This window comes from Oryx dammah, unplaced genomic scaffold (assembly GCF_014754425.2).
Source record: "Oryx dammah isolate SB20612 unplaced genomic scaffold, SCBI_Odam_1.1 HiC_scaffold_3, whole genome shotgun sequence".
Taxonomy (NCBI): domain Eukaryota; kingdom Metazoa; phylum Chordata; class Mammalia; order Artiodactyla; family Bovidae; genus Oryx; species Oryx dammah.
In genome coordinates, this window is record NW_024070187.1 from 76,837,587 (window position 1) to 76,851,936 (window position 14,350).

Here is a 14,350-nt window from a genome sequence, read left to right on the forward strand (position 1 = left end):
TGACAGACTTTATTTTGGGGGGCTCCAAAATCGCTGCAGATGGTGACTGCAGCTATGAAATTAAAAGATGCTTGCTCCTTAGAAGAAAGTTATGACCAAGACAGTATATTAAAAAGCAGAGACATTACTTTGCCAACAAAAGTCTGTCTAGTCAAAGCTATGGTTTTTCCAGTAGTCATGTATGGATGTGAGAGTTGGACTATAAAGGCTGAGCGCCAAAGAGTTGATGCTTTTGAACTGTGGTGTAGGAGAGGACTCTTGAGAGTCCCTTGGACTTCAGGGTGATCCAGCCAGTCCATCCAAAAGGAAATCAGTCCTGTATATTCATTGGAAAGACTGATGCTGAAGCTGAAACTCAATTACTTTGGCCACCTGATGCGAAAAACTGGCTCATTTGAAAAGACTCTGAGGCTGGGAAAGATTGAAGGCAAGAGGAGAAGGGGATGACATAGGATGAGATGGTTAGATGGCATCACCAACTCAATGGACATGAGTCTAAGTAAACTCCAGGAGTTGGCGATAGACAGGGAGGCCTGGCGTGCTGCAGTCCTTGGGGTGTCAAAGAGTCGGACACGACTGAGTGACTGAACTGAACTGAACTGATGATTTTTAAATATAGGTTATATTTGATTATGTTTTAATATATGGATTAAGTATATGAATTTTAAGAATCTTGTCTCAATTTTTTTGCAGACCTATTTATTACTGTAGTCTTGATAAATATTTATTTTAACTTTATGGCAATTGGAACTTCATTTGATAGTTATCTGACTGACTCATGTGTTCCTTTCCCTAGATTGCCTGTGCAGTTTTTGCTGCCCTATTACATTTCTTCTTCTTGGCTGCCTTCACATGGATGTTCCTGGAGGGAGTGCAACTCTATATCATGCTGGTGGAGGTTTTTGAGAGTGAACATTCACGAAGGAAATACTTCTACCTGGTTGGCTATGGAATGCCTGCCCTCATTGTGGCTGTGTCAGCTGCTGTAGACTATAGGAGTTATGGAACTGACAAAGTGTAAGTTTATGTTTTCTATCCTTTTTTCCCTTCTTTTTAAATCTAGTTGGAATGGAAACTTTTAATTTTCTCAGAAACTAAGATCTTTATATCACCTTACAGCAATAAATGACAGAACTATAGAAGCAAATGAAGATAATTCAATTCATGGGTTGTACTTTTGTTATGATATATAAAAAAAAGATAATATTCTGAGATTCCACATCTATGTCACAAACTTGAGTAATTGTACAGGGACGATACTTTTAATATCTTTCAGAGCATTGAGACTTTTGTCAGATCAAGAATTAGCTATGTTAAAGATGCGTACTCAGAGGAGAGTGTAGTCTCTGACATTGAAACCTTGTCTCCTTCCTGACATATCAAATCTAGTTCACTATAAAGTAACTTATACCATTAATAGAAAGGTAGACTTAGAGGTTCAGGGGCAACTTGTGGTTTCCCTTTTTTCCCTGGGTAGCTACTGGGGTCTAGTGATGACCTTTATTTTCAACATACTTTCAAATTGGTGAGACATACCCATAGAGATGTTAAGCATACTTACAGAAAGAAATTCAGTGAAAAATATTCCTGTAATTCACATCATTATAATAACTGGGATCCTGAGAATTAATCAGTTTTCATAGAAGAAAGTTTAGAAAGAAGAACAAGATAGATCTCTGATGAATACTCACATTTAAGACATAGATTAAGGAAAGAAAATAAAAATAGAGAAGGAAAAGAGGTAAAATAATAAAGCCTCTGAACTATGGAGAAAGTGAGAAAAAGTTTCAAGGTGGTGCTTTATGTCCAAGGTAATGTAAGTAGGGTAAGCATGGAGGAAAAATCATTTGTCCTATTTTGATAAAGTGCTAGAAACAGAAGCCAAATTGGAAGATGGGAAGAGATAAGTCAGTGGCAGTAGAGTCTTCATGTGTTATCTACAGCTTGAAAACATTTGATTGAGAAATAGTACAAATATTAATTTATGATAGCAGTGATGAAGAATTTTTAAAAGTGAAGCTGCAAGAATATCTAGGGTGTGAAGAATCAAGTTGGAAAGAGGAAATTAGTAGAGAGAAAGTATCTTATGCCTCATTTGAGGTGGCTCAGAGATTAAAGCGTCTGCCTCCAATGCAGGAGACCCGGATTCGATCCCTGGGTCAGGAAGATCCCCTGGAGAAAGAAATGGTAACCCACTGCAGTATTCTTGCCTGGAGAATCCCATGGATGGAGAAGCCTAGTAGGCTATACAGTCCACGGGGTCACAAAGAGTCGGACACGACTGAGCGACTTCACTGACTTCACTATACAGGCTGAATGAAAAGGAAAGGTCCTAGGGGGATAGAAAAGCATAGATTAGACATAAGATGAGAAAAACCTCGATTCAGTACTGAAAGTGACCTTAAAATTCACCTAGTCCAAGGCATTAATTTTACAGATGAAAAAATCAGGAGCCAGGTAAATTGCCTTGCCCATGATGATAGAGGTAGATGGTGGCAGACATGTAATGAAATAAGTCAGGTTTATTTTGAAATAGTCAGATGACCCTTGTCTTGTGAGGTGTGAAGAAAATAACAGATAAGATAAATTTGGAAGTGGAGGAATTTTTTCATCAAGTAGGAGATGCTGATCTTTGCTGAATGAATAGGTGAGGTCATGTTAAAAAGACAGGAGATTTGAAAAGCTTTGAAATGAGCACTATGGAAAATGTTTTAAGGAGCCAATTAGATATTAATAAAAAGATTTCCAAGCAATAGTGAAGGCTCAGATGAGGTTAGATAACATCAATTTATACAGAAGTTAATAAGCCAAATTTCATGACTTTCCACCAGCAGTCAGCAGCCTGAATATGCTAGCAATAAAGCAGCTCATTTCCCAGAAGAGAAGATTCAGGAGGGAATGACAAGAGGACTCCACAGTTACAAGGAGCATAGTTAAAATAGAATATGCTTTGGTGTAGAAGCACCAACAGTGTATTTAAAAGAAGACTATATCACTTCTGTTGAATTTTTTATTGAGAACAGTGACAAGCTACATAAAACCATTTGCCTAATATTGCTAGTAGTAATTATTTTTTAATTTAAACCTTGTGAATTGTCAAATCTAAGGTCATTTTGTATATCTCAGTGGCAATCATGGACCAGATTAGGATTAGATAAAAAATATTGTCTATATTTTGTTGTAAAGACATTTTAGGAGAGGGAAATTAGATAGATGATAGAATTTAATTTAAAATCTTTTATTGATATAATTTACATGCCATAAAATTCACTCTTTTAAAGAATATGCTTCCATTGTTTTTAGTATATTCAGTGTGAGGCATCCATCACCACTATCTAATTTTAAAATATTTTTATCCTTTCTAAAAGAAACCCATTAGCAGACACTGCCCTTAAATCATAGGATTTTATGTTTTAATTAATATGTTTCCACTCTAATATATTAAATTGACTGACATAGTTATTTGTTATCTATCTTTTCTTAGAATCAATACTATATATTCTCTTGTGACTTTGTTAAAGCCTTGGCTATCATTTCCTTAATTTCCTGCACCATACCTGGAAGCTCTCATTTACTGACATTATTACTTTGTAAGAATAGAGGCTAATTTATTTCCCAGGCACTCATTTGAAACAAGCCTTAATGATAATTCAGTCTCACCATTATGATTTTTCCCAAAACAAGGAGAAGTAAAACAGATACAGATAAAATAATAGATAAATGAAAGAAGTATAGAAAAGAATAGGGAAAATTGTACTAACTCTATCACAGGTGGGCACAGAGCAGTTAGTGTCTTATTTTTATATTTTCAATAAATTGTCCAGAGAGAGACCTTCAAAATACATGGAAAAAATGTTTGACTTATCCCTTTGGGACTTCATCCAGCCCAGTGTGTATAGAGTTCTGTTTTGCTCTTTGAGGAAGCACATGTTGAAAAAGAAATGTTATTCAGTCATTTGTATGTACTTGATAAGCTGAAACGAACAGACCATGTTTTTGTAGGGAGTTTAATCAAGATATCGTTTAAAAATATATATAAGCAAAGAATTTGTATACAACTAGAAGAATTTCTGTATATAGAATTATGTATTTTATTGCTTATTATTAAATTTGTCTTTGTTGTCTGATTTCTGTTACTATTGCTTATTTCTTTTACTTATAATGGCATTTTCTTCTTCCTGCTCATCATACTTCAGTGTTTATTTGGGTTTTTTTTGCCAGTGTTACCTCTTTATGTGCTACATTGATGTTTTTAGTACAAATATGTAAGTCCACAGTCATAATAAATAGCAATTAGCCAGAAATCAAAGACATATTGTCCCACTTTTTTTTTGTAAATTGTCATTAAAATTGATACAGTAAAATTTTTGTCTTAGAAGTCTATTTTACTTATTTTTGGAATTTTATTATCATGCGCTTTTACTTGTTAGCCTCAATTGCTTGATTACATCTAGAATAAAACCATTGAATATATATTAGAGTATTCCAAATAACAGGCTTCTCTTTCTTTTTTTCTCACCTTAATGTTCTTAATGTATTTTATTATAGTAGCAATGAGGTTTTATTATGAAACCTTTAATAATAATAGCTTACATTTCTAAAAAGTACAGAATCATATCAATGGTAGGAGATAAAATTGGAGACAAAATTGTTTTTGTAGGTTAAATAAATGTTATTTTGATACAGATAGAGGTAACTATCATATTCCATCTGGCTGATGGATTATGATGTGTTTTCTATGAAAGTTATTAGGGTTGTTGAATTGATTATTATGTTCAAAACACATACTGACACACAAAGCATACATAATTTGATTTTGAGAAGTTGCTTAGTTTGCCATCAATTTGCAAAGTTTATAAAAGAATCTCATTGTTTCATGTTAGTGTTTAGTGTAATCTTTTAATCTGTGTTGACATTATTCTTGAGACAATTAGAATTACATTTACTCAAAATTATAAGATACTTAAAAAATCAAATTAAAATTTCAATACAATTGTTAAGAAAAAACACAAAAAACCTCAGCTAGTAGACCACAGGTCTAAATTGTTCTAACTATGGGAGTTTTTCCATTTCTCTCTTCTTTTTATATCTTCTTTAGTCTCTCTTATGCTGTTATTTGGGGCTTTCCCAGTGGCTCAGCTGTAAAGAATCCACCGACAATGCAGGAGATGCAGGTGTCACCGGTTTGATCCCTGGTTCAGGGAGGTCCCCTGGAGGAGGGCATGGCAACCTGTTCTAGCATTCTTGCCTGGAGAATCCATGGACAGAGAAGCCTGGAGGGCTACAGTCCATAGGATCACACAGTGTCAGACATGACTAAAGTGACTTAGCATGCAGGCATGCATCCATACTATTATTTATATCAATATTCAGCAAAGCCACTGGGTATGATTCTGTCAAAAGATAAAAAGTCTGGCATTGACTTAATAATTCAAACAGAACTGATTTGGAAATTCTGTGATAAATAGTTTGATTTTATGACCTGAAACTAATCAGTTCCTGTAAACTTTATTTACCTCAGTATTACCTCCCCAAATGTAAACTGTTTGAACAGTTAATTTTTATTCAAAGGAAAAAAATACATTTATATTTTATAGCGCTTTCCTTGAAATCTCAGTTAAGGGCAGTAAAAGCAGTGGTTATAGTGATGGGTAGATTGAAAAAAGGGCTGGAAGGAAGTAGATTCCAATAGGAGGAGAAGGAAGAGTGCTGGGAAGTAGTAAACCTCAGAGAATAGCCCAGGAATTAAAGTGCAAGTTCAAAAATTGGTAAGAGGTTTCTGAAAGACATTGATTAGGTCATGAACATTTATAATGGACCAGAACATCCTTGAGTTCTTGAAGCATAAGTGAGCTCTTAAAGATAATTGAAATCAATTTTATGATCTGAAAATTATTATAAATCATCTATTAAGTCTTAGATTTGTCTTCCTAGTGAGCTTAACAACAGCTCTAAAAAGCATAGTCTCTCCTCTGCTAGTTAAAATCCCCCCTCCAGTTTCTTTATTTCAGCTTCATTCTCTAACCTACATAATCATTTGAGTAGAAAACTGATTATTGATTTTTAAAATACTGGATTATATTATCATTCAAGAAGGAAGCCGGCCAAGGAACATTATGTTTGATAGTATCTGAAAGTTATATGCATAGGTTTATTCAATACATTTACAATGTCTAAGCACTTCATCCTACTCATAGAACATTATATATTCATCTGAAATGTTTCTCTAATCATATTATTATATGTAAAATATTCCTACTTGTAATATTGTATTAACATGAAGCACTTACCTTATTGAATATGTTGTCAACAGGCATGTTTGACTTTAAGTTGACCAGGGAGAAATAATATAGATAATGAAGAAGTATTTACCTTCAACATATATGAAGCTAATCATTCAATATGTGTGTGAGGAGTGCTCGGTATGTTATATGTTATGTTTTTAAAGCCAAGAGCATGTTTTATGTATGAATTACAGAGATTGAGGGCTTATTATATCATCATTTCATCACCCAGGAACCTGCATTGAGTGTGAGATTATCACTGTATGCAGTATATAAGAATTTACGGTTCAGCCTATTTTTTTTGTGTTTAAAGATTTAGCTATATCACAGAACATCAAGACTACTGTCTTGTTATTTAGAAAATGTAACTGATGTCAAATGTAGGATTTAACTTCTTACTGGAACCAAAGAAGTATAATATCTTATCAACAGATCACTTTATAATTGCAAAGATCTAATATTTTCACTTGGGCAATCTGAGATTTATATGCAACATATACATTTCTCATCTAATCATTTAGAATTTATAATTGTCAACAAAACTTAGATTTTATTATTTTATATCTTGTGTATTCTTTTTGAGAAAAACTAGGTTAAGGGACTTTGGAGTCAGGTAGACTAGAATCAAATTCAGGCACAACTAATTATGAGTGATGTGCCTGTGAGCAAGTCAGTTTCACTTTCTAATTCGTAATATGAGGGTTATTATATAAGTACCGTGTGAAACTACTGCAATATTTGAAATTGTGTGTGTATGAGTAAATACATATATGTATGTATGTGTGGGCATATATATGTATAAATATTTAATTATGTGTACATGTGGGCTTCCCTGGTGACTCAGTGGTAAAGAATTTGCCTGCCAATTCAGAAGATGCAAGTTTGATCCCTGGGTCAAAGGTTCCCCTGGAGAAGGAAATGGAAACCCACTCCAGTATTCTTCCCTGGGAAATCCCATGGACAGAATAACCCGGCAGGCTGCAATCCATGGGGTCTCAAAAGAGTCAAACGACTTAGTGGCTAGACAACAACAGCAACAAATGAATGTATATAAAATATCTGGCATATATAAATATTTATTAAAATAGAAGTATTATTATTACTGGTGCTATTACTCAACTGGGGTACAAACTATGATTAGCAACATAGTTTTAATTGCAAAATAAATTTTATTAAAAGCATCCATTTATAAAAGTAATGATTGCAGTTCTTATGCTACTGCCTCCTGTTAGTTTAAGCAACATGGGACTATAGGGATTATTCCAACATTTACTATTAATAAATTATAATAGCACTTTTCTTACCTTTGTAGTCCACCATAAAGTTATAGGATGTATTTTGCTGAAGAAATAATGAAACACTTATTTTTAAAAAATAAGTGCATATTGGGTACATGAAGACAACATAACCTATATTTGGTGTATGAGATGTATCAGATGCAAAAGTGGAGCTGAACTACAAATGCTAGTCTGGAGTACCAGTGGATCACATTCTATTCCTACATCACTCTGCCAATCTATTTTCCAGTTTATGCACTTACAAAGTATTTCAAGTTTAGAGGGAATAGTGTATTGTGATATGTTACATTAAAAAAATCCTTAGTAGGTGTATTATTCAGTAAGCTTAGAACTAGATTTATGCTTTAAGTATATATCTGTCCTTTTTCCTCTTCTCCCCTTTCTTTCCTCAATTCTCCTTATTTCTTCTTTTCTCTCTCAATCTTACCAGATATACGTAGTACAACTATACAGAGATCTGCATATGTTACAGAGAAAAGACAAATATGTAGTTTACAAACTTTCATAAACAACCTGATATGATGAGACCATGTAAAGTTCATGATCTACCAGTAGCGAAGATTGTTTACTGGTTACATTTAATACTCATCAAGGACAGTTTTGTCTGTGATTTAGAGTGTGCAGAAAGTGAAGCAAATACCATTGTTAATTTACACTACTTCAAAAAAAATGGTTCATAGTTAGATGTCTACTTTGATAAGAGTAAAAAACAGGCAAAAAAATAAGTGTATCATGGCCTCTTAATTAAGCGGCACTGTATTAAACATGGTAACTTTGAATAAGGAACTGCACTAATGCAGTGTTTCTGGTATTTAAACAACATCTGCTGGATCATGGAAAAAGAAAGAGAGTTCCAGAAAAACATCTATTTCTGCTTTATTGACTATGCCAAAGCCTTTGACTGTGTGGATCACGATAAACTGTGGAAAATTCTGAGAGAGATGGGAATACCAGACCACTTGACCTGCCTCTTGAGAAATCTGTATGCAGGTCAGGAAGCAACAGTTAGAACTGGACATGGAACAACAGACTGGTTCCAAATAGGAAAAGGAGTACGTCAAGGCTATGTATTGTCACGCTGCTTATTTAACTTATATGCAGAGTACATCATGAGAAACGCTGGGCTGGAAGAAACACAAGCTGGAATCAAGATTGCTGGGAGAAATATCAATAACGTCAGATATGAAGATGATACAACCCTTATGGCAGAAAGTGAAGAGGAACTAAAAAGCCTCTTGATGAAAGTGAAAGAGGAGAGTGAAAAAGTTGGCTTAAAGCTCAACATTCAGAAAACGAAGATCATGGCATCCGGTCCCATCACTTCATGGGAAATAGATGGGGAAACAGTGGAAACAGTGTCAGACTTTATTTTTGGGGGCTCCAAAATCACTGCAGATGGTGATTGCAGCCATGAAATTAAAAGACGCTTACTCCTTGGAAGAAAAGTTATGACCAACCTAGATAACATATTCAAAAGCAGAGACATTACTTTGCCGACTAAGGTCTGTCTAGTCAAGGCTATGGTTTTTCCAGTAGTCATGTATGGATGTGAGAGTTGGACTGTGAAGAAGGCTGAGTGCTGAAGAATTGATGCTTTTGAACTGTGGTGTTGGAGAAGACTCTTGAGAGTCCCTTGGACTGCAAGGAGATCCAACCAGTCCATTCTGAAGGAGATCAACCCTGGGATTTCTTTGGAAGGAATGATGCTAAAGCTGAAACTCCAGTACTTTGGCCACCTCATGTGAAGAGTTGACTCATTGGAAAAGACTCTGATGCTGGGAGGGATTGGGGGCAGGAGGAGATGGGGACGACAGAGGATGAGGTGGCTGGATGGCGTCACTGACTCGATGGACGTGAGTCTAAGTGAACTCCAGGAGTTGGTGATGGTCAGGGAGGCCTGGCGAGCTGCGATTCATGGGGTCGCAAAGAGTCGGACATGACTGAGCGACTGAACTGTAACACGTTATAAGTCATATGTTTTTGGTAACATTTATATATATTTGGCAATTGGTTTTGACATTTTTCTAAACACAGAATCATTCATGTCTCTGTGTGTGTGTTTATTAATTTATTTTTTATTGAAGGATAATTGCTTTACAGAATGTTGCTGTTTTCTATTAAACTCAACATGAATCAGCCATAGGTATACATATATCCCCTCCCTTTTGGAACTCCTTCCCATCTCCCTCCCCATCCCACCCCTCTAGGTTGTTACAGAGCCCCTGTTTGAGTTTCCTGAGCCATAGAGCAAATTCCCAAATTCCCGTTGGCTATCTATTTTACATATGGTAATGTAAGTTTCCATGTTCCTCTTTCCATACATCTCACCCTCTCCTCCCCTCCCCTGCCCAGTGTCCATAAGTCTGTTCTCTACATCTATTTCTTCATTGTTGCCCTGTAAATAAATTCTTCAGTACCATTTTTCTGGTGAAAGAAGGGCTTCCCTCATAGCTCAGTTGGTAATGAATCTGCCTGCGATGCAGGAGACTGTTCGATTCCTGGGTCTGGAAAATCCCCTGGAGAAGGGAAAAGCTACCCACTCCAGTATTCTGGCCTGGAGAAGTGCATGGACTGTATAGTCCATGGGGTTGCAAAGAGTAAAAGAAAAACAGTAAGGAATATTTTAGTAAAAGAGAATTAGCTTTAGAAGTATGGTTTTCTCTGGTCTTGTTTTGAGAAATTAATTAGTTTCATTATTTTTATTTTTCTGTTTTCTGAGTAAACTTTTAGGTAGTACTTGCTGGATTGGTAATTGATATTTTTATGTGAGACTGATCCAGATATCAATACCTTTATTATCATCTAATTTGCAAATGTTTCTTATATTTTGGAAGAAGACAGTTCTAGAAGAGAATGATAATTTAGCCATGTAAATTAGCATTACTTCTTTAGCATATTAAACCAATAAACTTGAATTAATGTAGTAAGATTTTTTCAAATATTTAGCAATATATGCTGATTTTATAATTTTTAAAAATTGCTACAAAAAAAATTTGATGACATCTTTGTATAGGTACATGGGAGAAAAAGTCAGTTTATGGTTTGTGACAAGTTCTTTTGATTACAGGATATATCTGGTCTTACAAAGTTTTCCAAACGAGTCAAATAAGCATGTTGTGTCATCAGAATACATTTGCTCTTTCAAGAGCGGGTTATCTCTCTTGTTATAGTACTGCTATAAACCTAATGTATAGATTATATGTAAACGACAGAAGTTAGTTAGAAAAGAATTGATATAATCTTAAAAATTAAACAAAAATGGCTTCCTGGTGGCTCAGATGGTAAAGAATCTATCTGCAATATAGGGGACCTGGGTTTAGTCCCTGGGTTGGGAAGATCCCCTGGAGGAAGGCATGGCAACCCACTCCTTGCCCCTATTCTTGCCTAGAGAATCCCCATGGACGAAGGAGCCTGGTTGGCTACAGTCCATGGGGTCACAAAGAGACGGACATGACTGAGTGACTAAGTACAAAATTAACAATTTCATGAATTGAATGATGCTTAGTAGATAAAGGAAATTTTCAGATAAATCATATTTTTTCAGTGGCAGATCTATGCAGTCATTTGCAAACTAGACTTCACTGTGTTTAGTGCAATAAATTGTTCCTTTAACATTTATCTTCCCTTAATTAATGGTTTTACATTATATCTAAGTGACATTGAATTGTCTAGACTTGTGGAATACTATGAGGTGGATTGTATGTGTCCAGGCATGTAAAACACCCACATAATACAGTTGGCCTTCCAGATCCATGGGTTCAGCATCTGTGAATATGGAGGCCCAGCTTTAAGGGACCTGAGCATCTGTGAATTGAGGGTTTGGGGTCCTAGAACCAATTCCCATGGATACTGAGAGATGTCTGTATTCTCCCTGACCTTAAAGCCAGGGTGAGTTCTTTCAACACTGGCATAGGAAACTCAGGGCACAAATCACACAAACTTTTGAGATAGTTAATGAGAAAGAGAGGAAATACAGAAACTTTTGAGAAAGCCAGCATGCAGCCAGAAACAGCAGGTATGGCCATATGGCAATTGAATTAGAAAAGGAATTCTTGCCACGTTGCCTTCCAGAAGATAGTCAGGCCCAGGCAGCCCTTAGGGATGGATGATTTATTCGGCACATGTTAAGTCTTTCATATTGCCTCATTCGTCGTTTAGTTCTCCAGGGAATTTAAATCTGTTGTACTGAATAGATATTGAAGATTTTTTTTTCAAAAAAAAAAAAAACCACTTATAAAGTAATTTCACTTATACCAAATAGATATTGAAGAATTTTTTTACCCCCCTCCCCAAAGAAAACTTCTAAAGTAATTTCACTTCTACATTTAGAGATCACTATGCCAAAAGCATATCTATTTCCAAACAAAGCCTTTGCTAAGTAGAGACTTTTTTTTCAAAAAAGTATAAAAGTTTTGTAAGAATAAAATTTAATGATGTTATTTTAACAACACATTTGGTGAGATTATGTAAAGTTTTTTTTAAAATGTCCTACTTAATCCAAGATACTCTGCAATATTGTAATTAAAATTACTCATATAAGAACTATTTAACCTATAGAGTTACTGTTTTCAGAAATCCTCAAAATACATTTCCCTTTGAAAACAATTTGCAGAGAATTTGTTTTGGTTCTCAGATTAACTCTCAAAAACTTGTTTGACCTACACATGGACAGAGGCTACACTAATAACAGTCATTCTTAAATGTGCTGTTAGAATATCATGCTGCTATAATTTCAGAGGGCTTCACTGGTAACTCGGATGGTAAAGTATCTACCTGCAATGCAGGAGGCCTGGGTTCAATCCCTGGGTTGAGAAGACCCTTTTGAGAAGGAAATAGCCACCCTCTCCAGTATTCTTGCCTGGAGAATCCTATGGACAGAGGAGCCTGGCTTTTTAGCAACATTCTTGGACTCTGTGTCTGTGTGTGTGTGCACGTGTGCTTATGTATGTTTTAATCTGGGAAAATGTTCATGCTTTGTCCTTTATTGATCTTACTTTGTGGGAAAATATAATCCTTGTTGAAAACCCTGAAAGACCATGGATATTTCCTCTGCTTTGGTCTCCTGGCAACAAATAGGAACTCATTATTAGAGAGGTAACAAAGTAGCCTACAGTCAGAATGAAGACAGTGTTCCTATTTCAACCATTGAGTTCTCTGGTTTGTTTCTGCTTATTGCCAGTACCACACTTTTATTTTTCCATGGCCAAACTTTGTTAACAACAGCACAACAAAAAGATTACTAAGTACTCAAACAAATTAATGGCTAGTAGTTTGAGTATTGATTGCCTCTCTAACATTTTTATAAAATATGATTATTATGTTTATTGTGAATGAAGAGAAATTATGTAAAAATATGAACTTGTAGTCAGTTTCTTATTGGACTGCAAATATATCCCAATGTAAATTATTTCACAAATATTTTACTTTATAGAATAAAGCCAAATTTTCTTATTTTCTAATCAGGTTTTTTTCAGGGCATTTGGTTATTTCTTTACTTAAAAAATCTAACTTTTAACCTTTATAAAAAATTTAAGTTACTTAAAAGTAAAAAGAAAAAAAATAGTAAACCTCATTGGCTCTATTGCTCAGATGATAAAACTGTTAGTATTTTGGCAGGTAGCTTTCAGTAGTTTTAAAAACAAAGCATATAGCTAACGCCTCTTTTGTGCACTTCTAGTCCTCTGTACACTCATATGAGAGGCAATCACTAACCTGAGTTTGGTGATTTTTCCCAATTAATTTAAAAAATTGCATTCATATATGTATATATATATATCTGTCAAAAATATAAATATTATAGTTCATATAGATATGTCACTTTAGTTTTTCACTAAATTTTGTTACTGTGATCTATTTTACTGACATATGAAGACCCTCCCTCTTCACTACTTTATAACATTTCATCACATGAATAGAAATATTTTTATTTGTTGCTCTATTGACATATATAAATTTCTTCATAGCTTTTCTAGTTTTCCATTATTGTTGAGATTTAATGAGTAGTTACATAATGAGAAATATTTACATACTTCAGACAACATGCATGCTGTTTTAGAACGCTTAGCACACCACTGAACTATTTTCCAGTTTGTTTTTTTTATAAATTATGCTTCAAATATATCCAAATGGCAAATAATTTAAGATATGATTTTTAACATTAAAGGTAATTTATTCAAGATTTACGTTAATCTTTCTCATAACTAGTCACTTCCATTTTGTCTTCCTGTCATCCTGAAGAAAGAAAATGTAATTTCCCAAAGGCTTTAAGAATTGGGGAGTATTAAATGTAACTGAAATTAAATGATTAATAATTTACTTTTGGGTCATGAATCAACTTCATGGGATGCTAAGGATCATTTGCAACCTCAGAAGCACTAGCAGTAACAATGCACTTTTTAAGACTCAAGAACTCTCAAAGGTTGGCTGCCCAACCTAATTAAACTTCAATCTTCTGATACCAAATTTATTTCTTCTTTGTACTGAATTTCCTCAGATCTTCTTGACAGGAAAATGTCACTTTACCTGACAGCTGATAGGCAGGTTATGTAGCACCATAATTGGAGAGAAAAGGATAGCTTAAAGCTACTCGACTTAATGGCTATATGTATGGCTCTTTCTTTCTTTCTTTTTTCTTAAGATTTCTGTGACAGACACAAAAGGCCCCAGCAAAGAGGCCCAGTGCCATTTATTCCTGCTTCCTCCAGGGGTAATTATCTTATTCCATCAATAGTGCTGTCAGAAATTGGGCACATAATTCAGCATTTAAAT

General features: G+C 34.8%; 1 protein-coding gene across 1 annotated transcript in view; it reads left to right on the forward strand.

The window, feature by feature from the left end:
* The window catches only part of ADGRL3 (adhesion G protein-coupled receptor L3), a 734,126-nt gene that overhangs the window by 624,267 nt on the left and 95,509 nt on the right, over nt 1-14,350 (forward strand). The window contains exon 17 of the mRNA XM_040238287.1: nt 797-1,017. Within this exon, the coding sequence (XP_040094221.1) occupies nt 797-1,017 (221 nt within the window). The remainder of the gene's footprint in view (nt 1-796; nt 1,018-14,350) is intronic.